General features: G+C 43.8%; 1 protein-coding gene across 1 annotated transcript in view; it reads left to right on the top strand.

Annotated features, from left to right (window-relative positions):
* FBXO32 (F-box protein 32) overlaps positions 1-20,674 on the top strand; it is a 33,833-nt gene extending 13,159 nt beyond the window's left edge. Inside the window, exons 5-9 of the mRNA XM_004372986.2 lie at positions 9,110-9,203; positions 10,028-10,212; positions 15,199-15,381; positions 16,383-16,526; positions 17,252-20,674. Of these exons, the coding sequence (XP_004373043.1) occupies positions 9,110-9,203; positions 10,028-10,212; positions 15,199-15,381; positions 16,383-16,526; positions 17,252-17,341 (696 nt within the window). The 3' untranslated portion in view covers positions 17,342-20,674. The remainder of the gene's footprint in view (positions 1-9,109; positions 9,204-10,027; positions 10,213-15,198; positions 15,382-16,382; positions 16,527-17,251) is intronic.
* The last annotated feature ends 5,128 nt before the right edge of the window (positions 20,675-25,802 follow it).

Here is a 25,802-nt window from a genome sequence, read left to right as displayed (position 1 = left end):
GGAGAGAGTGGGTCTCAGGGTAAACTGAAGAGAGTTTCAGAGACCACACGCCCACTCGCGTCTGTCTGAGTGAGCTGCTGTGGCCAGTGACTCTGCATGTTGGAATCACCTGCAAATTTTTAGAATAAGGTCCACTTCTAGAGCTTCTGATTTCCTTAGTTCAGCGTGGTCCCAGGCATTGGAGCTTTTTAAACATCTCAAGTGACATATTTTGCATAATTAATTTTTAAATAAGACACAGTGAGGCATTAAATTCAAAAGATATGACTTCTGAGGAGTGTACCATGGTCTAGCAAGAATTCAGTGATATAAAAGGGATAGCCCCTCTCTCCCGCCTTCCTGAGATTTAAAGTTGAATTGAGTGATTTCAATTTAAAGTTCAAAGCTCATTAGCCGTGGGACTGTCTGCAAATCACTTTCTCTTTCTAATCAGTGAAACTGGGATCATCATTCCTAGATGGATGCATTTTTGTGAGAATGAAAAAAGGTGATGGTGGAGGCAGGGCTTAATCCGGGCTCTTTGACTTCTGGTGCAGGGCTCTCTCCCTGCGCTACATTGCCTGGATGGCAAAATGCAACGTGAAGCCTGCTGTCTTTCATCATCATGGAAATGCTTGTGTGCACCCACAAATGCGTGCACACACGTGTGCGTGTGCCCACACTTGCATGTATGCGTGTGCACACACACACATACACTTCCTCGCAGGAGGAGGCCTTAATACCAGGATGCCCTGTGATCTTGTCACTCCCAGCTCTCTCTGATAAGAAGGCCAACTATATGGTAGCCAGTGTCCCTAGGTGGCACAAATGACTTGCTCTCAGCTGCTAACCTAAACATTGGCTGTTTGAACCCACCCAACAGTGCCACAGAAGAAAGGCCTGGTGATCTGCTTCTGTAAAGATTATAGGCAAAGGGGGAAAAAAACCCTATGGGGCAGTTGTGTTCTGTAATATGTGGGGTCGCCATGAGTCAGAGTCAACTTGACAGCAACAAACAACATATGGTAGCTGTAGCTGCCACCATCAGGTCGAGAAAGGTCATGGAGAACCTTGAGGACCAGTTTCCTGGCTGGAGTAGACTGACCCATATGTGCTAGTGGACAGGCAAACACTGGCAGCCGCACTTTCTCTGTCCCTCTGCAGCAGAGACGAGCGTTGTTGTGTTATTGTTTTGTGCTGTCCGACCACAGCGTAAATCAAGGCACACCCTTATTTTTTTTCCCTGCATTACGGCCCTCATCCATTTGAATGTTTCCAGCAAGTTCCTGCATTCCTACCACCCCTGAAAGCATTTTCCAAAAACCTGTTTTAGTTTAAGTTGCTGGCGGTTTGGCAAACGAAGGGCTGAAATACGGCACTGTGAGTCAAATTTAAACCCTATGCCTTAAATGAAGGGCGCACTGTTGCCAAACCCCTGGTGGGTCTTGATGTGCGGGAGCAGCCTGGCCCCTTCTCGCGAGTTCTGCCACAAGGGCCTTAGGTGAATTTGGCATTGCACATGCTCGGTGGCCTTCCTCTGACAGAGGGCAGCCTCTCTGCCACCTGAGTCTTAAAGGGAGTGGTGTCTTTTCCCACTGGGACAGAGCAGCTGAGACAGAGAGAAAGAGGCCAACCACAGCAGCGGGAAAAAAATCGGAAGAGCCGAGCTGTGAGCCTGTTTGAAACTGACTTGCACAAATGATTGTGAATTGTGAAAATCAACTGCAAGGTATTAACATTGAGGCCACTGGGTGGGTCCTTTGCTGGATGTTGACTAGGCTGCTAATGATTTGACAGGAGAAAGTCTAGGTCACTGAGAATTCTCAGTCATAATAAGCATTCAGGCAAGCAGGGTCAATGTCAGGGTGCCCGCACGAGTTGGGAGGAACACTCGCAGAGCTGGGGGCATGACCACAGAAGTGGGGGACACTCACAGGAGTGTCCAGTTGTATTGATTAGGGCCCACCCTACTCCAGTATGACCTCGTTAACTAACTACATCTGCAAAGACACTGTTTTCAAATAAGGTCACCTTCCCAGGTACCAGGGGCTAGGACTTGAACATATCTTTTTAGGGGGCACGGATCAATTCATAACAGGTACTGTCTAGAGGAATGGATGAGGGAGCATTAGAAATAGCGTCTTGGAAGAGGATTCTCCTTCCTTGAAGGGTGGCAAGGATTTGGCTTGGTGGAGAGGCAGGTGAAAGGCTTTTCAAGGACAAATGGCATGAGCAGAAGCTTGGAGATGGGAAAGGAAGGGAGTGCAGGGGATTGATGGTGAGCCAGGGGCTGAGGGTAATGTGACAGTCAGCCTCCTAGCATTGTAGGGTAGAGGTGGGGAGTGCTGGGATAGAGGGGAAACCCCATCTAAGCAGAATCACTGAGCCCAAGAGAGCTCGGATTGATGCATTAGGAAGTCGAACGCCATTGTAAGTTCAGAAGTATCTGGGATGGATGGAAGACAGGGAGGCAAGTTTCTCTCGGCTGAGAATACAATTAATTGTGTAAACTTGGCCATCCTTAGGATTTTAACTCCCTGAGTTAGCAAGATGTTTCACTTGCAAATAATATTTACCCAATCTTGACATGCTTGAAGATTATTAATGTGGTTGAAAATTTTCCTCGTTCAGCTTGTCAGTGTTCAAGCTCAAAGTCAGGACAGAACTGTCCAGGTTTTTAATCTGTGTTATCCATTGAGTAAATAAGGATCTTGGAAGTACACGGCACTCAGCGCAGGCAGAGGCACTGCTAAATGTAACCAAGGGTTTTATTGCAAAAGACATAGTCTTCCTATGGGCACCCAACTTGCATATTGAACATGTGAGAAATGGCAGGAGTTTCTGAAGCTGGGACCCCTTGGGATGGTTTCCAATCAGATGAGTACCACAGGCTGCAGAGCCCACTGTCAGAGGAGATGGAGGAATTTAACAGTATTCTAGGTGAGATAGGGAGCCCTGGTGGCACAGTGGGCTTGGGCCTCATGGTCAACCTTGGAGTTGTTTTGCCTCATTAAACTAGCAGGCAAGGGAAGCTGCCTTTCGTTGGCTTCCGAAGCCTCAATCGTTTAGTGTCCGTCTAGGCCTCAGATGCTTGCCCTCCTGGAAAGTGTTTGCCATATGTTTGCACCATAAGTAATTTAAGGGGCCCTTGTGGTGCAACAGCTAAAGCACTAGGCTGCTAACCAATAGGTCAGTGGTTCGAACTCATCAGCGGCTCCTCAGGAGAAAAGACTTGGTGATCTGCTCCCGTAAATATTACCCCCCACCACAAAAAAGTCCATTGCCATCAAGTCGAGTCCAACTCCTAACGACCCTATAGGGCAGAGTAGAACTGCCTCATTGGGTTTCCAAGGAGCGGCTGGTGCTTTCGAACTGCTGATTTTTTGGTTAGCAGCCAAGCTCTTAATAAGTGCCGTGGAAAACAGTGACACCATAATAAGATAAAGATGACAGCTGGCCGGTATTCTGCTTCCGAAAGGTCATAGCCGTGAAAACCCTACAAAGCAAATCTACAGTGCACACGTGGGGTCGCCATGAGTTGGAATCAATTTGGTGACAACTAACAACAAGCAGAGAAGTGACGTGAACTGATGGATTTTGTAAAATATGAATGCTGGGATGAACTAAAGGGAAGAGGATTTAAGAAACCTACTTTTTATGCGGATAAGTGAGAAGGAGGGAAATCTCTTTTCTGCCCATTCATCTTCCACATACGACTCAAATCTCTCCAAGATTTGCTACATGATATTGCTTGCAACTAGACTTTTCTCCTTCACAAAATCTCCAAAAAGAACATGAGCCAAAGCTGAAGGGCAGGATGTGGTTTCAGCATGCGGTGACCTCCATCCCTTCCCCCCCATCATTCCTATTACAGCACACTGTAGTCACTGCAGGCTGCCCCCGCAGGACCATACCGTGGAATTCAGGAGGAGCTTTGAGCGCTCCTCCTTCTCCTCCTTCGACCTCCTCCCTCTCCTTAAACACCACCACAGATTATTGGCACCTGAGCTAAATTTTGCCCAGTCGAAAACAGCCGTTTCCTAATGACATTTTTCTCTGCTCTCCTTTTCTCTTGTGGCTTGGGGCAAAGAATCCAATTGGCAAAGTCATCTTGGTCAACAAATTGCTGGATACAATCCTACTCCTGCATGCACACAGCTCTCTTTCTTAACACAGAGATAAAATTCATAAATTCTGTCCTCTTTACTACTGGCTCCACAGCAGTACCGCTTCCTGGGTCTGGTCCTATAGAGTTATAACCAAAAAAACCAACCAAACCTGTTGCAATCAAGTCGATTTCAACTCATATTGACCCTATAGGACAGAGAAGAACTGTCCCGTAGGGTTTCTAAAGAGCGGCTGGTGGATTCGAACTGCCAACCTTTTGGTTAGCAGCCAAGCTCTAAACCACTGTGCCACCTATACTGATGTGATAAGTAGATCTAAATGGTTTACCCAAAGCGGTTGCTTCATACTAAACATGCTAGTAACACTTTCTGGGTATGATTTCTCCCATGATGTTAAAAGCTGATTACTGATCACAATGTAATATTCATATAAAAATCTCCCAACTCTGTTTCCCTGGATCTTAACAATACATGGTCTTGCTATATTTTTTTAGAGCAGAATTAGACCTCTTGGTAGATGCAACTATACCAAGACATAAAACATATCATTAACTTCTTTTGAGAGAGAGAGCTATTAGTTGTATCACAAACATAATAAAAATGACAAAAAGGAATATTAAAATTTGAAAGCACTTAAGCATTTGGTTGAGGATGCATAAAGTTGAAACATAGTGATTCTAAAAGGGACCCTGGTGGCACAGTGGTTAAGTGCTCAGCTGTTAACCAAAAGGTTGGCAGTTCAAACCCACCAGCTGCTCCATGGGAGAAAGATGTGGCAGTCTGCTTCCATAAAGATTACAGCCTTGGAAACCCTATGAGGCAGTTTAGCTGTGTCCTGCAGAGTCACCAGGAGTCAGAATTGACTTGACAGCAAGGGGTTTGGGTTTCTGAGAGGTTTGGAAAGGTCTTTAAACCAGCTCTTAATTCACCATTCCGTGCATGGCAATCATTTTACCTAAGAGCACTCTCTCTATTATAATAAAAGCTAATGATAATAACTTATCGAGAATATTATTCATACCAGGCACTGTTATGAGTGCTTTACAAACACGTTTAATATTTACAGCAACTCTGAAGTAAGTACTATTATGCATATTTTACAGATGGAAAAACAGAGACAGGTATTCTGGCTCTGGAGCCCTCTCTTAAACTCTATGATATAGGCCAGAGGTTGGCAAACTGTGGCCCAAAGTGCAAATCTGGCCCTCCACCTGTTTTTGTAAATAAAGTTTTATTGTAACACATCCATGTCCATTTGTTTACATATTGTCTGTGGTTGCTTTTGGACTACAAAGGCAAAGTTGAATAGCTGTGACAGAGATCATATGGCTTACAAGGCCTAAAATATTTACTATCTGGCCTTTTACAGGAAAGGTTTGCCCACCCTTGATAGCAACTTTAAACTCCACTGAGAGACTGCGGATTGAAAGGGGAAGAAATAACGCCTTATAGTAATACCACCGGTTGCCATCGAGACGATTCGGACTTATGCCTACCCCATGAGTGTCGGGCTAGAACTGTGCTCCATAGGGTTTTCAGTGGCTGATTTTTTTAGAAGTAGATCTCCAGGCCTTCCTATTTGGCATTTACAGTAGATTTTTTACATATTTATATCATTTAACTCGCATCATATCCCTATGAAGTAGGTAAAGACTTTTTATTTCCATTTTAGAGATGAAGAAATTGGGATTATAAGAAGTTAAACACACACCATAGACTAGACAGTAAACCCCATGAGTCTAGGACACTCACTGGGCACTCAGTGACTATTGCTAAATAAATGACTGTTGTAAAGGTCACCCAGCTAGAGAACCCAGGTCTCCTCCTATTCCAGGGTTCTTCCTCGTGACCCCACAGCTGCATGACAGTGGAAAGAGGGACTTTCCCTTGTGATAGAATTAAACATGGGATAGATGACACGTCATTCTACTATGGATTCACAAGTTTTTGCTGTATATTCCTCCGCCTCCTCCTCGTCTTCCTTCTTCTTAGTCACAGATCATCTTAGTTCAGACCAGAGGGCTTTTTTTTCGCCTCAAATGCATGGTCACACCCATGAGAGTTTTCTTGTGCTTGTGATTGGTGCATTTTTAGACAAAATTAAAACAGACACCCTCATGTGATGGTGGTCACATGGAATCTGGGTTTGGGATGGCTTTCCAGTCTGAGCCCCACCCCACTCTCCTCCCAGCGCTTTGACCCACCTCCCACCCAGTGATGAGTCATGGGGCACAGCAGACTGCCCTTCCGAGCGCAACTTGAGGCTTTGTTTTCTTTCGTCTTGCTTTGTACTGGTCATGAGAGGCTAAGGGTATTAATAGACCCTGGGCTCAACCTCCTCAATCTCACTGTTGGTCAGGGAGATAGATGGAAGTTTTGGCCAGTCCCTTTTTGCCATTTTTCTCTCCTTTCTTGAGTGTCATGTGCTGGCTGGTGGCAGAGCTGATCCAGAAAGGCAGAGGGCGTTCTGTGCAGTCACCACCTGTGGACGTGGTTGGTCTCTGCTGATGTTTTGACTTCTTGCCCGTCTTAGCGGGCACCAGGTCGGCACCTGACTTGCAACCTTGGATCGCCGGTACTAAGCTTAACAAGTGATCCTCAGCTTTTCTCACCTCTTCCCGGTCAGGCGACCACGTCTCTCCCTGCATGTATGGAAGATGCATAAACCAGACAAGAAAAGGGTTTTGTGTTTGTTTTCTTTTTCTAATGTACAGTAAAATCATGTCCAAGTTTCTGGAGCCATTGAGGCTGAATGAACCCCTGAAACTATTGCCCTGAGATAAATCTTTAAACCTTAAACCAGAAGTATTGTTTACCAAACAGTAGTTAAGCCTAAGTACTTAAGTAGTAAACAATAGTTTAGCTTAAGTAGTAAAGAATATCTGCCTTGAGCATTGTGCTCTTTTAAAGAACTATCTGTATGGGATCAGACTATCTATATGGGATTAGATAGGAAGCTTCAGGGGGCAGTGTGTTTGTGTTAATGAGAGGAACAGTTTGGAAAAGGAAGGTGCAAATGGTTGCACAACTTGAAGAATGTAATCAAAGTCACTAAATTGTACATGTAGAAATTGTTCAGTTGGTGTATATTTTGCTGTGTATATTTTCAACAACAATTTGAAAAAAATTGTGTCCAAGAAATTAAAAATCTATATGTGCCTTGACAGCCTCCTAAAGGACTTGTTGGGGACAAAATATTTAAACATATGCAGTGGAAGCAGAGGTGCTCTGAATTGCTGAGGCTTTGATCCAAAAATTTCTGGTCTCTTCTGCATTCCAATTTTTAACCATGTCACTTTCCTGGTTCTGTTTTGGTCTTGGGTCAGCACCCAGTACAATGCATATTCAGTGTTTATTTTCCTTGAAGTGGAGGTTGGGCTGGGGTCTGACCGGGAGAGGAAACTCCTTGCAAAGTTTTGTAGGAGCAGAGATTCAAATTCTAATGCAGAGGAGAGGGTCTTGCTTTTCTTCATCTAGTTTACTTTATAAACTGTGGTTGTGGGGCTGATGGGTTCTGATTAAATGAATTATATTCACTTTATAGCAACCCCTTTTTTTTTTTATAACTCTTGGAAAGCATGAGATGTGTCCATTTATTTTCCTGTGTTGAGGACTCTGCTGAGTCCTTTTGCTGGTATAGGGTGGTTGGTAAGGTTTTATAGTCTTTGGAGCCCCACTTCACTCATCCATTAAGTGAGTTGAACTAGGGGATCTCTAAAATCTTTTCCAATCTAAAGTTTTATTTTTCAACAATAGAATATTTTATTTATTTATTTATTTTATTTAATCTTGCCACATCTGTAAAGAATTTTGCTGTAGAAGGGAAGAAAGGTTGGCCTAAGAAGGCACCAACTTAACTTATTATCTTTAGTTTTTTTTATTTGGGGATGGTGAAAGGTGGTAGGAATGATATATACTCCTTCAACAAACAAGCCAACCTTTATTTAGCACCTAATTACTTCAGACTCTATGCTAAGGATTTATGTGCTTTCCTCATTTAAAGCTCATGACATCCTTGGGGACTCTAAGTATTATTAGTATAGATGAAGAAACTGGGGCACCAAGAAATGTAACTTGCCCATAGCCACAGAGCTAATAAGTGGTCAAATCAAGACTTGAACTCAAGGCTAAGAGCTACAAGAACCTGAGCTCTTAAAGCCACTATAATATCATTGCCTCTAAGTAGAAATGTGTATATATACTATAAAACAAAATAAACCAGTTGCTGTCGAGTTGACCAGCTACAAGTCATGGCGACCTTGTGCTCCATAGGATTTTCAGTGGCTGACTTTTTGGAAGTAGGTCGCCAGGTCTTTCTTACAAGGTACCTCTGGGTGGACCCATACCTCCAGCCTTTCAGTTAGCAGCCAAGTGCTTAAACATTTGCACCACCCAGGGACTTCAAATATACCATACTTCCTAGATTGTTCTCTCTCTTCCTGTGATTGGTCTCTTTCTCCAAAAAGTTAAGAGCAACAAGAGATTCTAATTAATAGACATTTCTGCTGAATGCTGTATAAGCCACGTTATCTGGATAAGAATGGCCACTTCCTTGGGCAAGGCACATCACTGCTTGAGCTGTTAAGATGCCTTGACAGCAGGCAATGCCAATGGGGAAGAAGTTCACGTGGGAGCAGAAGAATTCCTGCTGGGGATGATTATGCAGAAATCAAACATTTCACAGGTCATGGGAGGTTTCATTTCCTTCAGAGCAAGTCAGTTCCACTTGCTGAAGTAGGACAAGTAGAATGTTTGGCTGAAGCCAAATCTCTTTAGATTTAAAAGAAAAAAGCATTAAATTCTCAGCCTGATTCCTGGGTTTTGAATTATGCCTGTTTCTTTCACTCTGAGCATCTGCTTTTGATTGCACCGAGGCCCTGCCTGTCACTTACCTCCCCCCCCAACCAAGTCTGTATCTACGTGTCATGTGACTCAAAAGTGAAGATTAGAAGGGAAAAATATCTCTGTATTCTAAGCCTGGCAACTTCTATTTTTATCCACAGCTGTTAGAACTGATAGCAAAGTCACAGCTCACATCCCTGAGTGGCATCGCCCAAAAGAACTTCATGAACATTTTGGAAAAAGTGGTACTGAAAGGTGAACTCTCTCGCACTCTCTCACCCCTTTTTATCTGCATGGGGGTGGGGTGCGGCTTTTCCAACGGAGCGCACGTGGCATTCGATTTAAAGGAGTGTGAGTGGATGGAAAGGCATAACTCCAGATGCACTTCAGGGGTACCAGATTCCAGTTCAGAAAGGGGTGCGACTCATGCCTGTAACACAGGTGAGACCATCACCCTCCTGTCCTTGCACTGAGATCATCCATCTGCCCTGCTATGAGCCTTTTGTACTTCTCACTGGAGGCACGTGCCCCGACCTTGGCTTCTGAGCCTCAGGATTCCAAATGCCTAGAAAAGCAAGCTGTGTAGAGGGCAGAATAGATTCATAAGCTATTTGAACTAGAAGGAACCTGAGGTCTCTGGCTCAACTGAGTCATTATAAACATGAGGAAACTGAGGCTTATGAGAGGAAGTGATCTGCCCATGATCACAAGGAGAATTAGGCAAACGGGACAAGAGCCCAGACTCCTAGCTCCCAGGCGCTGCTCTTTCCTTCTTCCCCATTCACCGCTGGGCAAAAAGAAACAGCTTTCAGATCAGGTGACCCATTGGTGCTGGTGGAACAATGAAAAGAGAAGGAGGCTTTATAGAAAGCAAAGAGGAACCTAGGTAGTGGAAACTTACGCCGTTAACCTCGAGTGCAGGAGCCTGGTCAAGTGTAGAAGACACACCTGTGAGAAAGAGAACCCAGTCCCCCGGGTAACACAAGCAGAATGGAGAAGAAGAAAAGCCCACTTATAAAATACAGCACATTCCAGTATCATAACTTTCATTTGTTTATTTATTTTCTTCCCCACTCTAGTCCTTGAAGACCAACAAAACATCAGGCTCATAAGAGAACTACTCCAGACTCTCTACACGTCCTTATGTACGCTGGTCCAAAGAGTGGGCAAGTCTGTGCTGGTCGGGAACATTAATATGTGGGTGCATCGGATGGAGACGATTCTCCACTGGCAGCAGCAGCTGAACAACATCCAGATCACACGGGTGAGCAGGAACGTGGAGATTCCTCCTGGCAGCAGAGGGTTCGGATGGTTCCTCGGAGAGATGCTGGGTAGCTTTACCAGGACTTTAAATCCCCTGTGATGATGAAAAGCCTGGGCTGTTCTGGTTCGATGCTCTATACTGGGTGCTGAGGGTGGGGTGGGAGGCTTCCAGATAAAGGAAGGGTGGGAAGAAGTTGGCAAAATAAGGTCAAAGTATGTGAAGGATTGAAACATTGTGGGAAAATTGGAAATTGAAGCCAATTGAGACATCGTGGGGAAATTGGATACTTGGCATTTTGAGAGATGCTGATTGTACCACTGAATGCTCTAGTGGGTTTTGGAGACCTCTCCTCTTTGCCCATTTCCTCTTAGAGAACTTTTGGCTTATAGCTTTAGTGTTACTGTTGTTGGTGCCGTCAAGCCGGTTCTGACTCATAGCGACCCTACAGGACAGAGTAGAACTGCCCCATAGGGTTTCCAAGATGGTAATCTTTATGGGGAGTCCTGGTGGCATGGTGGTTAAGCATTCAGCTGCTAACCAAAATGTCGGCAGTTTGAATCCACCAGCCACTCCTTGAAAACTCTATGGGACAGTTCTATTCTGTCCAGTAGGGTTGCTATGAGTCGCAATCGACTCAATGGCAATGGGTTTTTAACTGGTTTACTCTTTATGGAAGTAGATTGCTAGGTCTTTTCTCTCACAGAGCAGCTGTTTGGTTCGAACCACCAGCCTTTCAGTTAGCACTTAACCATTGTACCACCCGGCATCCTTTATACCTTTAGTAGGCTGCCTCAAATTCAATACAGCTGTGATGGCAGTGGCTTGGAGAACTGGTACCAACCTTTCCAGATACTAGTTCAACTTACTGGTAGTTGCGACAAAGGAAGCCTTTGATTAAAGACTGTGAACACATATGTAGGAAAAGTGATAAGCCAATCTCACTTAAAGCAAAAAAAAAAAAAAAAGGCCCTATATTCCCAGCTAAACAAGACTGTATCAGTAGTTTCTTTTGGTTTTCAAAACATAGCTTAGCCTTCCATGTTTGCCGTCTTCTTAGTGAGTAGAGGGACTAAGGCCCACGAAAAATGTGAGAAGGACGCTGGTGTAATCGCGGAAGGCGCACTAATGGACAGATGCTGTTCGGCAGCTCACTTAGCACTTGGCTCTCATATCTAATCACTGACCACCGCTGCTGCTCTAAGTGGTTTCCGGGACTCAAGCTGATAAACTTTGGGGCCGCCCTGTCTTGAGAGACAATAGCATGAAGAAGCCCCTTTGACCTCTTTTAAGTAATTTATTCTGTAAAGTTTTCAAAATGCAGTATCCTTCAGTTTTGTGTTAATAACTTCTCTATGCTTAGTTTCTTAAACCCTGAAACAGAGGGAACAATTAGAAGCCTCAGAGTTCCATGACTTCCTTAGAGTCACTGAGGCTGCAATTTTCTCTTTTCCATTCACTCACTCACGCATACACATGTATACACAGGTAATCTTTCAAAAAATGTCTCAATGATTTATTTTAAGAGAATGTATTTATTATGCATGTTTACCTGATTTATTCTTATAATGTACCCCATTCCCATCTCTCAAGTATGGGCATAGTTTGACAGTGTGAATTTGAGACTCAAATTCCCAGCTTATCTCTCACAGAAAATCCACAGACACCTGCTACCAGATTTCTGGCATTCTCTCTGTAGCCTGGACTGAAAACTTAACTGTTTTCTCTAAGCCCAAGAGAGAATTACCCAGCCAGTGATAGAAATGAGCAAGTCCCATTAGTCCCTAGGCCATCTTACCTCCATCTTCTTGGTATATCCATTTAGATGGACACACTTCCCTCTGTCTGCCTCATAGGGGCCCCCTTAGCCACATCTGCCCCCATACCTTGAACTTCCACAAAGCCCCCATTAGCTGATCCACAAACACTCTTAGAAAGTGGCCATCATAGTTGCTATTACCCTTAATGGGGTGGGATTGGAGTAAGGACAAGGGCCAGAAAAACCCAATGACTTTCCCAGTAATTGGAGCCAGAACTGAGGCCAGAACCCTGGACTCCTTATTCCTAAAATGGCAAGGCTTTCTTAACATCAGTGGTTTCCAAACTTTTTTGTAGTCCATCTTTCTTCCAACTTTTTATCCAATGATCCAGCTTTTTCCAAACCTTTTCAATCCAATAAAATCTCATTTAGAACAGATCAAACACCGAAGTCTATCACACTCCCCCTCTGCTCACTGCATCGTGGCCAAGCCAGCCTTTTCTCCGCACACACCAAGCTTGTGCCTGCATTGCGGCTTTTACGCTCGCTGTTCCCTCTCCTCTGCCTGGAATATTCTTTGTGCTCATCTTGGCACAGTTGGCTTCTTCTTGACTTCTGGGACTCAGTTCAAACGACACCTCACAGCAGCCTTTCCTAACCGTCCAGTCTAATGAAGCCACTATCATATCAACTTCTTCAGAGCAATTACTGTGATCTGAAGTTACCTCATAGGTGTAGTCACTTTTCTGTAACCATCCACTGGCTTATGAACTCCACGAGGACAAGGATGCTACCCATCTCGTCCCCTGCTCCATTCCCAGTACCTGGTGCAGAGTACGAGGCGTTAATACATGTTAGTTGAATGAGTAAGTGTTTGGAGGGGAGTCTGCTCGCACTGCCCACCTGAAGCACTTGTTCCATGGTCAGAGGAACGCAATTGGGAAATACCGCCCTGTCTCATGGGTGATAAGGAGCCCTGGTGGTGCAAATGGTTGAGCCCTCCGCTGCTAACTGAAAGGTCAGTGGTTCAAAAGCACCCTTTCTTCGCAGAAGAAAGGCCTGGCAACCTACTCTCGTAAAGATTACAGCCAAGAAAATCCTATGGAGCAATTCTACTCTGTAACACATGGGGTCACCATGAGTCGGATGATTATGATAAATTTATCAGCTATAGGACTTGGGGCAAGTTATTCAATCTCCCTGTGCCTCGCTTTCCTCATTTGGAAAATACCTACCTCACAGGCCTGGTGTGAGATTTTATAAGTGTATATATAGAAAGCACTTGGAACGGTGCCTGATGTATAGTGTTTTAAATGTGTTAGCTGTTGTTATTATTAAGGGCTTGCTCTGTGACAGATAGTCTTCTAAGTGTTTTACATATATTAATTAACTCATCTAATGAATAATTGTTAGTGGTAGTCATAATAATAGCTAATATTTTGGGGACATTGTGCTAAGTACTGAGGAGTCCTGGTAGTGCTGTGGTTAAAGTGCTTGGCTGCTAACCGCAAGGTCGGCAGTTCGAACCCACCAGCTGCTCCATGGGAGAAAGATGTGGCAGTCTGCTTCTGTAAAGATTAGAGCCTTGGAGACCCTACGGGGCAGTTCTACTCTGTCCTATAGGGTCGCTCTGAGTAGGAATCGACTCGACAGCAAGGAGTATGGGTTCTAAGTACTTATATACATTATCTCATTCAGTGTACTCAGCAACACTGTAAGATATCCTTTTCCCCATTATATAGAAGAGCAGAGTTAACCTGAGTAGGAAAGAATAATTTGACCTGGGCTTCACAGCCTGTAAGATGTAGCTCGGGGATTAAACCCAGGCCTGTCTCCAGGTACCCCACTCCATTATATCTTCCTCCTTCCCAACCCTCCTTGGCTCTGAGCTATGTTATTTTGAGACCAGCACTAGGTACCCTTCAAGCCTTGAAGAGTTTTTCACACCAAGGCCCAACCTTCAGAAGAGAGAAAGAACCAGAGAGAGGACTTAATTACTTCAGTCTGGATCGTAATTTAAAACTTACTCTTTAGCAGTTTGGACCAAAAAGTATGTTATTACATGAAAATGTTAAGGTGACGTTTACAGTAATTGCTTTCTATTTGCCCAAGTTCTTTCAGTATCTTCTCAACACATGATGGTGTTTTCCTTCAGATTTTTCATATCTAATTCTATAGAGACAATTTTTATTGGCAAAAATAATAAAGGATGAAGGAAAAAGATAACTGGTTTGTGGAAAAGAAAACCAAACATAGTTACAGGGCACTGTGTGGAAAGGCGATGTTCTGAAGCATGTTGGGGGCCCGGGGTGGACATAAATGGATTTTAGACAAATGGTTGGAGGAATAAGTGTGACTTGTTTTTCTTTTATATGTTTACATCCCAAAAAGAAAAAAGCATGCAAGGAGTTAACTATTTATCAGGAGTCAGAGCTCAGCATGTGTTCTGGGCAAGGATTTTGGAAAAGCTCAGGTTTGCAAATTTGACAGGCGTGCACTCCGCCCAGTGTGCTTGCCTTTAATAGGAGTTAATGGAATAATTGGCCTGGGAGTTTTAACCAAAAAAGTAGATGCTTTGAAGTGCTGGAAACAAAAAGAAAACCTCATGGCAGTTTTATTAACTCATATGATCAGCAGCAGATGATAAACGACAAATAAGTCTCAGGCCTTCAGCAGTCCAGCATAATCTTGAATTTTGCAAACAATTGAAAATTCAGCCCAGCAGCCTGAGGTAGAACCATTGTTTTTGTTGGGTGCCATAGAGTCAATTCTGACTCACAGGGACTTCATGTGACAGAGTCGAACTGCCCCATAGGGTTTTCTTGGCTGTAATCTTTACCAGAGCAAGTCTTTCTCCTGCGGAGCTGCTGGTAGGTTAGCAGCCAAGTGCTTAACTGTTGTGCCACCTGGACCCCTTGAGGTAGAACGAACAGTATAAATTGTCAAGTCAGACACTTCTGATGAAACAGGAGGCTGAAGCCGCTCCAAGCCTGATTGTCAGAGCAGGAAGGAATCTTAAGAGTCTTTTAAAGCCACTCATTTTGCACATGGGAAACCTGAATCCCAGACTTCCCAAGGGAGCCCGGAATCCACTGGTGCTGCTCGCCCAGCCAGTGTTCTTTTTACACCACCTCCAGTGGAAAGTGAGGGTCCCACTGTGTCTGTGAGGGTGTCACCTGGTGAGTTCCTGCTCTCGCCCCCTCAACTTAACACCACCCTTCTCCTCTCAGCCTGCCTTCAAAGGTCTCACCTTCACCGACCTGCCCTTGTGTTTACAACTGAACATCATGCAGAGACTGAGCGACGGCCGCGACCTGGTCAGCCTGGGCCAGGCTGCCCCTGACCTGCACGCGCTCAGTGAGGACCGGCTGCTGTGGAAGAGGCTATGCCAGTACCACTTCTCCGAGCGGCAGGTCGGTGGGCCCCCGGGCTTTCCTCCTGCTGTCCCTCCTCACCCCCACCCTCAAGCTTCCTGTGCATCCTTCTTAAACGTGAGGTGTGGGTGCCCACCCTACAGGGCCCCTGCTTTAACTGGAAAATGACAGTCCCTGGAGTTTCTAAATAATGCGCGCGCGTGTGGGGGGGGGGCAGGTGGCTGGGTGGGTGGGTGGTTTTGATTGAAAAAAAATTCACATTTCATAAGTTGCTCAAAAAAAATTCATAAATTGGCATCAGTCCTTTTTTCATCTAACAAAATAACTTACACTTGTATGGTACTTTATAGTTAAAGTGCTTTTACAGACGTTGTTTCATTTTATTCTGACAGCCCAGTGAAAGTAGGTGCCATCATGCCCACTTTAAACAGAGGAAGACACTAAGGCCACAGATGGCTTAGTGACATATCCAAATTGTTGAGTGGCTCTCTGGGTGAGGAAACTGGCCTTGACTTTGAACTTGGGCCTTGTGACACGACTCTAGGCTTGTTTCCATTTGTCACGCTGCCTCAAGGTTGTTTTGGTTTGGGTTTTTTTTTTTCCTCAGCTTCTTTATATAGACATGTTAGTTCAACAAGTTCTGTTCGTGAAGCCACTAATATTTAGATATAAAATAGAGCCAAGGTGCCAAGCAGTTACCACATCTATCTGGAAATAATCACTCGTGTCTATAGCAAAGAAAAATTGAAATTGTTTACTGAGATCACCTAAACGTTCAAGGACCATCCAAATGCAGTTTAGCAGAGATCACTAATAAGATGTCGCCAGCCACCTCTTTCTTTTAAAGACTGGTTAAAAGCTACTGTTTAACTCGGGAGAGCCAATAAGTTACTTCTTTATATCTTGGCTGGTTTTTCCCTGGCTATTGGAGGGCAGAAGTGAAAATAGGGGGCGAGGGCAGAAATCTTCGGAACTAGAAAACCACAAACCATCTTGTTGATGAGCTCTACTGCAGCTACTTTTATTCATTTGATCTTTAGATCCGCAAGCGATTAATTTTGTCGGACAAAGGGCAGCTGGATTGGAAGAAGATGTATTTTAAACTTGTCCGATGTTACCCAAGGAAAGAGCAGTATGGAGACACCCTTCAACTTTGCAGACACTGCCACATCCTTTCCTGGAAGGTACGTGTCTCAGAGGTGGCTGCCACAGACACTTAGCTCAGCCCCTAAGAGCCACCAGGGGCCCAGCTTGCATTGCCAAATCCTTCTCCGTTAATCCTTATTGTAGCCCCCAACTGATTCAGACCCTGGGGAGAGACTTTCAAACACCTTAATCTGTTTCATTCCAGTACATTTACTTCTTCCTGTAATTCATTGTTGTTGTTGTGAGCTGCCTTTGAGTTGACCCCCAACTCATGGCGATCCCATGCACAATGGAAAGAAACACTGCCTGGTCTTGCATCATCCCCATTATCTGTTGCAGATCAGACCATTGTGACCCTTAGGGTTTTCATTGGCTGATTTTTGGCAGTAGATTGCCAGGCCTTTCATCCTAGTCCATCTTAGTCTGGAAGCTCGGCTAAAACCTGTTCAGCATCACAGCAGCACTCAAGCCACCATGGACAGACAGGTGGTGGCTACGCTTGAGGTGCATTGGCCAGGAATCGAACCCAGGTCGTGAAAATTGTATTCCTGAACCACCAATGCCTTACCCCCTCCCAAATTCTCCTATTTCTGTATACATAGGCATGTGTGTACACTTACATGCACACAGCTCTTTAGCTTTTCCCAGCCTGTGACATTCTTGACCGAGGAATGTTGTTTTGAGGTTGGGCAATGCCTTATGATGTTAAAAGCCAGCGAGGTGCCTCTGAGAACTCAAACCTAACCTCCATGTTCCTTTCCAGGGCACTGACCATCCATGCACGGCCAATAACCCCGAGAGCTGCTCCGTTTCACTTTCACCCCAGGACTTTATCAACTTATTCAAGTTCTGACTCCCAGCACATGACAGCACTTCAGAATGTCCCCTGCTGAAAGGATAGTTGGGAATATGGAGTTTGGACGCTTCGTTTGTAAATAGTGTACATTCACACAGAAACAAAACCCACAGCTGTCAAGTCGAATTCCAACTCGTAGCGACCCTATAGGACAGGGTAGACCTGCCCCATAGGGTTTCCAAGGCTGTAAACCTTTATAGAAGCAGATTGCTGCATTTTTCTCACACAGAGCGGCTGGCAGGCTGGAACCGCCAACCTGTCAGCAGCCAAGCGCTTAACCACTGCGCCACCACGGCTCATCCGTACGTTTATACATTGGCTCAAAACTCCTGAGATAAGTCAATGGGAGGACTTTGGAGGACAGAGATGCAATTGCTGACTGGGAGTTTAAGACTACGGACTTCTCAGTAGAATTGGTATGGAAAAGCAGAAAAGCAGAAACACTGTAAATAAACTTTTTTTCCTAACAATTTGCCAGCAAGACTGTAAGGGCAGGCATTTTATTTCAGCGATGAAAATGGATTTCTCTGTATGTTCACTGAAACTCCTTTATAGTTCCCTAGAGATGTGGAAGAAAAGCAAAACTCGAATACAAGACAGAACACTCTGTTTACAATGTGAATGTTTGTATAAAAGAAGAAGAACAGCAACTACAACTACGTATGAGAAATTCCTGGGCTTTCGGTTTTGATTTTGTGCTTGTTTTGAAAAGGCAAAGAAGCACCGCCCATTGTTAACCTGCCTGGCACTTAAGGCGTTACCTAACAAAGATACCACACAATAGTCTACCTCGGAAAACATACAGCGTTCTGACAAAGTACCTTGTCCACTAGGCAGTGTCCATTTTGCTTCTAAGTTTTTCATCACTAGAAAAAGTGATTTAAAAGTGGAAAGAGATGTTGGAAGCAATCCTTATCTTGTTTCAGACTTCCTTTTTAGGGGAACAGGGCGCCCTTTGGAGTTGCCCCTTTCGTAGAACAACCCCAAAGCTCATGCCTTTTCCCCTTTCATGTTCTATGTAGCTCATTTGGGGAAACTGAATGACAATTAAAGACAGTCCCAAAGGAAGTCTTGCTGCAGAAAAAAGAGAATTAGTCACCCCCAAAGCTGTGAAGACTTCCTTTTTTCTATTTAACTTCCTCACTTGTCTGGGCTTCCTTGGTATCTTCATGGGTTGGTGTAGCTCAGCTGACCGGTTGGAGCCCAGGTGCTGATAAAGGTTTGTGAGACAGGTGTTACGCATCAGCCAATTAAGCCTTTTACCAGCTGCTGTTCCCCTTGGGGAGCTGATGAGCTAAGGAGCTTTCTTTATGTCCAACATCAAAATTTAGTCATCCTGAGCTAGGGCTTCTTACAAGGGTGATAAAATAAAGCCTGGAGGTCCAGCCAAATAAGGAGAGAAGGTACAAGAGTTCATCTTAAACTCGCTTGAGGGCTGGGTAGTTAAAATAGACCCCAGGGGATCTTGGAAGGCAAAGGATAGCAATCTCAACACTTCATTGTCAAATATTCCTGGGAGAGTGGGAAATGGGTTTTTGTTTTTTTACTTTTTATAGCACATTGCTTTTCTACAACAATGTACATATTTTTGCAGTTTTTTTTTTTTCTTCTTCTTTTTTTGGAGGTGGGGTGCAAAAAAAAGTTGCCACCCCTGCATGCCTTGGCGAATAACATGAAGTAGAAATAGGAACTTGACTCACATTCTTGTTGAGGAACAGTGTATCTTTAGGGGTTAAACCTGGATTTAGAGTGATCAGGAAGAGAGGGAAGACGGTTAAGCAGGTACAGAAACAAGGCAAGGGACAAGCTCAGGATGCAATACCCTCTTCACACCCTTCCCCTCAATAATGCACAACCCAAGTACCAGCATGCAGAAGGGAAGTGAATCCCAACTCAGGTCTCCTCATCTCCTCACTTGGCAATGTTTGTACCTAGACCAGTGTTTCTCAATCCTTTTCTCATTATCACCCCCATAAGAAGAAAAATTACTTTGAAATTAAATTCTGTCTAATGAGATACATTAAATATTAATAAGATTTTGTCAGGTAGGGCTAATTTGGGGAGGGCCACAAACCATTGTAATATCTAAGTTTTTTTTTTGTCCCCGCAAGAACAAATTTCACATGGAGAATGCATAGCCTGGACTGTTGAATAAAAAACTAGCTCTTCCATAATTCAGCCAGGTTTTCTCAGAACTTCTGAGTTTCCTTAAGGAAGGAGTTGGGTCTGCCGTTGGTGTAAGAGCTCTGGAACCTTCGACTTTGAGTGACATTTTTAGGTTTAGGGGTTCACGGCCTTCCGTGTTTACCCACCAATCATGGCCTCTGCCTCTTCTTGCTGATCAAGTATGTGGGACTCCTTGGCACCGCCAGGTTTGCAGCCCCAGAAATGTTGCCTGCTTTGGGCAGTCAGCACAAAACTGGTGAAGCAGGCTCATCTGGACTGTCCGCAATGCAAATGATTTCCCACTAGAGGCAACAATGCACATTTGTGCAGACTGATCCCTACCCCCAGGCGATAGCGGTTGCCATAGAGTCTATTCCGAATCATGGCGACCCCATGTGTTTCAGAGTAGAACTGCCCTCTGTAGGGTTTTCATGGCTGTGACCTTTCAGAAGTAGATCACCAGGCCTTTCTTCCAAGGTGCCTCTGGGTGGACTCGAACTGGCAACCTTTCAGTTAGTAGCTAAATGCTTAATCGTTTGCACCACCCTGGGATTCCCACCCCAAGTGACAGGGTTACAGTTTTCTAAAACGTTTGCCAAGATGGTGCCTCTGGGCTCTCCCCAGCTTCTGTGGAGTTATTAGAGTTGGTATAGGACAGAGTCAAAGAAGAATTTTAAGGAAAAAAAGAAGAAACCAACATCTGTGGTCTTCTTTCATTGGAAGGGAAGAATAAAGAAGGAAATGGCAGGTGGAGGAGGAGAGGGAAAGGAGTAGAAACGGTGTATCTCTGATGTTGTGGTTTGTATGGGGACAATGGGGAAGCTCACAACAACACAGTATCTGTGTTAGCACCACATGGTACGTGTTTAAGCATGGCCAGAGCCTCATATGAAAGTAAAGTGAGTTAAAAAGACAAAACTCTTCCAGAGAAGAGTTCTGTGCACGGCAGGCTGGGCAGATCCACAGGGACATTATGATTTGGTGCAACTCAAAGGTTCTGAACATTGAGCCTAGTGTCTCTTGAGAGTAAGGCACAACAGCCTTTGGGGAAAGAATATGTGAAGTTTAGGAGTGCTCGCTATACATCAAGATCTAGAAAAAAATCCGATGATATTTTAAACAAGATGGCATTATTCCTCAACATTGTTACTTAGATGAATCAGATGAATAGGAGGATAGCAGAAGCTAACTAAAGTACAAGGTTAAAAAAAAAAACTCCTGGGTCTATCAGTTCTGAGATGGTATTTGTTTAGTATGATCAATTTTATGTTGACATGGCTTGATGACCGGATGAGATATTTTAGATGGACTCGGTTTACACTGCAAAACTCAACACAAGAGCTGGCTTTACTCGTGATTGTGAAGTAAGGGAATGGGTGCGTGTTGTGTTACTGCCACAGTTCTCATCTTTGTGGATTCACAAACCGTTTCCCATGAGGAGCTTGCTATTAACAGAGGCGCCTTGTTTCTGGAGTTTTTATATGGGAGAAGAGAAAGAGCTTGGTATTTCATTTGTCTCAGCAATGGTGTGATTTACAAGAAGGTAAATCACTTCAAAGATGTTCTACAGTATATAATTCTTAGTGTTCAGTAACATGTTTATTATAAAATATGCATCTGAGTTTATATCTTTCTGCCAGGCTTGTAGGGCAATAATGTCTTGCTACGCAAACACTCTCTTTTATGTGTGAATTTTTCTAACTAATTTTATGCGTGATTTTTTTCCAAACTAAACTAGATCATTGTTTTATATGTTGACATCTATTGTTTTTTATCTGTTTCCAAGTATCTGAGTCTGTGAACCATCCCTTCTGACTGGATACTGGCCTAAAATTCTGTTAGTGTTTAAACAGACCTCAGAAACACTCTGAACCTCCAGGCAAATGGAGAGACGTCACTCTTTGATATATCTTGGGCCATGGATGTCTTTAACAAACAGGATCACGATCCCGTTAAACTTAACATTTTCTGTAGATGCTCTCTTCTCTCTTAAGGAGAGTAAACACTCCATAGTTTCCCAAGGGAAGGAAATTCCTACCCCAGACTTTATACCTGGAAGGGATATTAGAGATGACATGCTGTCTGCCTCTCAAGATGAGGAAACATACCTAGAATGTTCAGGGAACTTGCCTCAGCCCACCTGATACCCAGTGGCTATGGGTAAACCCGCGGGCTCCTGAAGGCTCCCACCCCAGCACCTTTTGGCATGGTTGGAGACGTGAAGTCCAGATGTGATTCTCCCCCCACCCAAGGTTTATTACTGACATAATGAGGCTTTCTGGGGGAGAGCCTGGATGTGATTCTTCTCAAGACCTCCACTGTGGAGGGCACCTGCAGCTGCCCAGTGTTGGGTACCTGGCTGCTAACTTTTCCAAACATTTTAAGTTCCTCATTCTTACTGGGAATGTTAAGGAGGTACTTAACTTTTTTACAGACATCTGATGCTATTGTGAGGACACACTTTAGTGAGTACAACCTGTTGCCGTAAGGTAAGCAGTGTATTTTGACAAATTCATTTTTCCCTGGGTACTTTGATTTTAATTACAAAGATGGCTGTTATAAAGATAAGGGCTGAGCAGCCAGCTTACTTTCTAGAAACTGAGGTTCTGAGGGTAACCAGGCAGGTATGTCCTGTCCCCTCAGGCTGAAAGGTACATTTAATCCACTCTCTCTATCTCCCCATCCTCTGGTACCAGCTGTGAGATCCAGTGAGCTTCCGTTCTAGTGGAAGTCCACTCTCTGCTAAACCTCGCCTTCACTAAACCAAGGGGAATTATTGTATGAGGCAGAGAGGAGCAAAAGACTGTCTGCTGGGCATTTTTCAAAGTGTCCTTGAACTCACGCAGCAAACAGATCTTCCTGACAAATCTCTCAAAACTTCTGCCTTGCTCCATTTGCCCAAAAATGGATGGCTGCTCAAAAACTATGAACTCCCTTGAAATTCCATCTGCTACAACATTACTTCTGGAGTTTGAATACGGCTTTTTCTGTCTTTGAGTAGAGATGTGTTTGTTTAATTAACGATGCACAAGTCTGTTAAACAGAAGTCTCCAAGCAGCGCTCTACACGTGGGAACTCTTTATTCTACCAAGTGCCAATCACCCTGGCTAAAAGAGGGGTGAATCTGACAGTCCATCGCCTAAGCTTAGAAGCTCTCATGTACTTTTTTTAACGAAAAATATTCTATGGAGTTGAACATTGTCTAACTAAAAGTATAAAGTTAGACCAGTTACATGCAAAGATGTTTATTTAATATTGCGTGAGCTGAGTCCTTCTGTATAAATTATTTGCACACTTTTCTTGCATGATGAACTGATTGTTTTTTATAGTTGTTTGTACCAGTGGCATATTTTTGTAAAAAATTTTTGACACTGAATTCTTGCAATAAATGTGTTTCCAACAACACACCCAGGTGCATTTTTTGTATGTGGCAGTTCAAGTTGGCTTTTTATCATGCTGAATATATTTATTTTTTGCTGGTGGGAATGTATATTTCTTCTCCCATAAATCTGTTGTCGTTGTTTAAGATTTTCTAGGAATACATAGAAAAACAAGCTTGTTGCTGGGTACCAACCTGAGCCAATAATACAGTATTGGAGCCCTGGTGGTGCATTGGCTAAGTGTTTGGCTGCTAACCAAAAGGCCGGCAGTTTGAATCCACCGGCTGCTCCTTGGAAACCCCTATGGGGCAATTCTGCTCTGTCCTATCGGGTCACTGTAAGTCGAAATCAACTAGATGGCAACAGGTCTCATTTTGGTTTTATGCTTAAATGGGGTATTTCTATATACTGTTTGTATAGTAGAATGATTATGAAAATGAATAATGAATTTTGAAGTCAATATCCATTTATTCGTTCAACAGCTATTGATTGAACAGCTACTATATGCCAGGCCCTATGCAAGGTACAAGGAGCCCTGCTGGCACAGTGGTTAAGCGCTCGGCTGCTAAGCAAAAGGTCGACAGTTCAAACCCACCAGCTGCTGTGAGGGAGAAAGATGTGGCAGTCTGCTTATGTAAAGATTTACAGCCTTGGAAACCCTATGGACTAGATCTACTCTGTCCTATAGGGTCCCTATTGGTTTGACTCAGCAGCATACAACAACAATACAAGGTACAGGAGTTCCTGGGTGGCACAAACAGTTAAGTGCTCAACTACTAAGAAAGGTTGGTAATTTGAACCCACCCAGAAGATGCCTCGGAAGAAAGGCCTGGCAATCTGCTTCCAAAAATTCACAGCCTTGAAAACCCTACAGAGCGCGGTTCTACTCTGCAACACATAGGGTTGCCGTAGGTCGGAATCGACTGGACAGCAACTGGTTTGGTTTGGTTTGGTTATGCAAGGTACTGGAAATAGAGTGGTGAACAAAACAGACGTGGTCCCTGCCCTAATGGAATTTAGATCCTACTGTGGAAGACCAAAAACTAAGTAGGAAGAAATTTAATTGGTAATAAATGCTATGAAGGGACTAAAAGAGCTGAGATTCCGAATAACAAGGGGAACCTGCTTATGACAGGCTGGGCATGGGGCCTCTCTGAGAAACTAATGTTTAAGCTAAGACCTGAAAGGTGAGAAGGAACCAGCCTCAGAAGAGTGCGGGAGGGAGCATTCCAGGAAGAGGAAACAGCTTGTGCAAAGTTCAAATCACAGTCATGCCGCTTACCTGACTCCTTAACCCCTCTGTCTCAATTTCCTGGACCCTAAAATGGTGTTAATAACAAGTATCTGTCTCATGTGGTTGTGAGGGTTAAATGAGCTAATGCATGTAAGACACATAATATGAGTCAACAAATGTTTATTATTCTTCTTCTTCTCTGTTACGGATTGAATTGTGTCCCCCGAAAGTATGTGTTGTGCAACACTGGGGAAGCCTGCACAACTTGTCCAAGGCAAGGTCATGGAAACTCCATAGACACATCCAAACTCCCTGAGGGACCAAATTACTAGGCTGAGGGCTGTGGGGACCATGGTCTCAGGGAACATCTAGATCAATTGGCATAACATAGTTTATAAAGAAAATGTTCTACATTCTACCTTGGTGAGTAGCATCTGGGATCTTAAAAGCTTGTGAGCAGCCATCTGAGTTACTCCACTGGTCTCACTCCATCTGGAGCAAGGGAGAATGAAGAAAACCAAAAACACAAAGGAAAGATTAGTCCAAAGGACTAATGGACCACAACTACCACGGCCTCCACCAGACTGAGTCCAGTACAACTAGAAGGTGCCCGGCTACCACCACTGACTGCTCTGACAGGGATCACAACAGAGGGTCCTGGACAGAGCTGGAGAAAAATGTAGAACAAAATTAAAACTCACAAAAGAAGACCAGACTTACTGGTCTGACAGACTGGAGAAATCCTGAGATTATGGCCCCCGGACACTCTTTAGCTTGGTAATGAAGTCACTCCTGAGGTTCACCCTTCAGCCAAAGATTAGATAGGCCCATAAAACAAAACGAGACTAAACTTATCAAAAGATTTCACCAAAAGAGTGAAAAGAGAACCCGCAGACTGCGAAAAAATTTTTGGACGTTACAAGTCAGACAAAGGTCTAATCTCCATAATCGACGAGAAAATCCAACACCTCTACAACAAAAAGACAATTCAATTAAAAATTGGGCAAAGGAAATGAACAGACACTTCACCAAAGAAGACATTCAAATGGCCAATAGACACGTGAGGAAATGCTCACGATCACTAGCCATTAGAGAAATGCAAATTAAAACCACAATGAGATACCATCTCACCCCGGCAATACTAGCACGAATCAAAAAAACTGGACTAACAAATGTTGGAGAGGGTGCGGGGAGATCAGAACTCTTTTGCACTGCTGGTGGGAATGCAAAATGATACAACCATTTTGGAAAATGTTATGGCACTTCCTTTGAAAGCTAGAAACAGAAATACCATACAATCCAGCAATCCCACTCCTAGGAATATATCCCAGAGAAATAAGAGTCGTCATACGAACAGACATATGCCCACCCATATTCATTGCGGCATGGTCCTTCACAATAGTAAAAAGATGGAAACAACCTAGATACCCATCAACAGATGAATGGATAAACTAACTATGGTACATACACACAATGGAGTACTATGCAACAATAAAGAACAATGATGAATCTGTGAAGCATCTCATAACATGAATGAAACTGGAGGACATTATGCTGGGTGAAATAAGTCAATCACAAAAGGACAAATATTGTATGAGACCTCTACTTTAAAAATTCATGAAAAAGTTTACACACAGTAACAATCTTTGTTGGTTACGAGGGATAGGAGAGGTGGGGG

The sequence above is a fragment of the Trichechus manatus genome, unplaced genomic scaffold (assembly GCF_000243295.1).
Source record: "Trichechus manatus latirostris isolate Lorelei unplaced genomic scaffold, TriManLat1.0 scaffold00022, whole genome shotgun sequence".
NCBI lineage: Eukaryota > Metazoa > Chordata > Mammalia > Sirenia > Trichechidae > Trichechus > Trichechus manatus.
The sequence above is the reverse complement of the archived record's forward strand: the minus strand, read 5'-3'. Positions and strand labels throughout refer to the sequence as shown.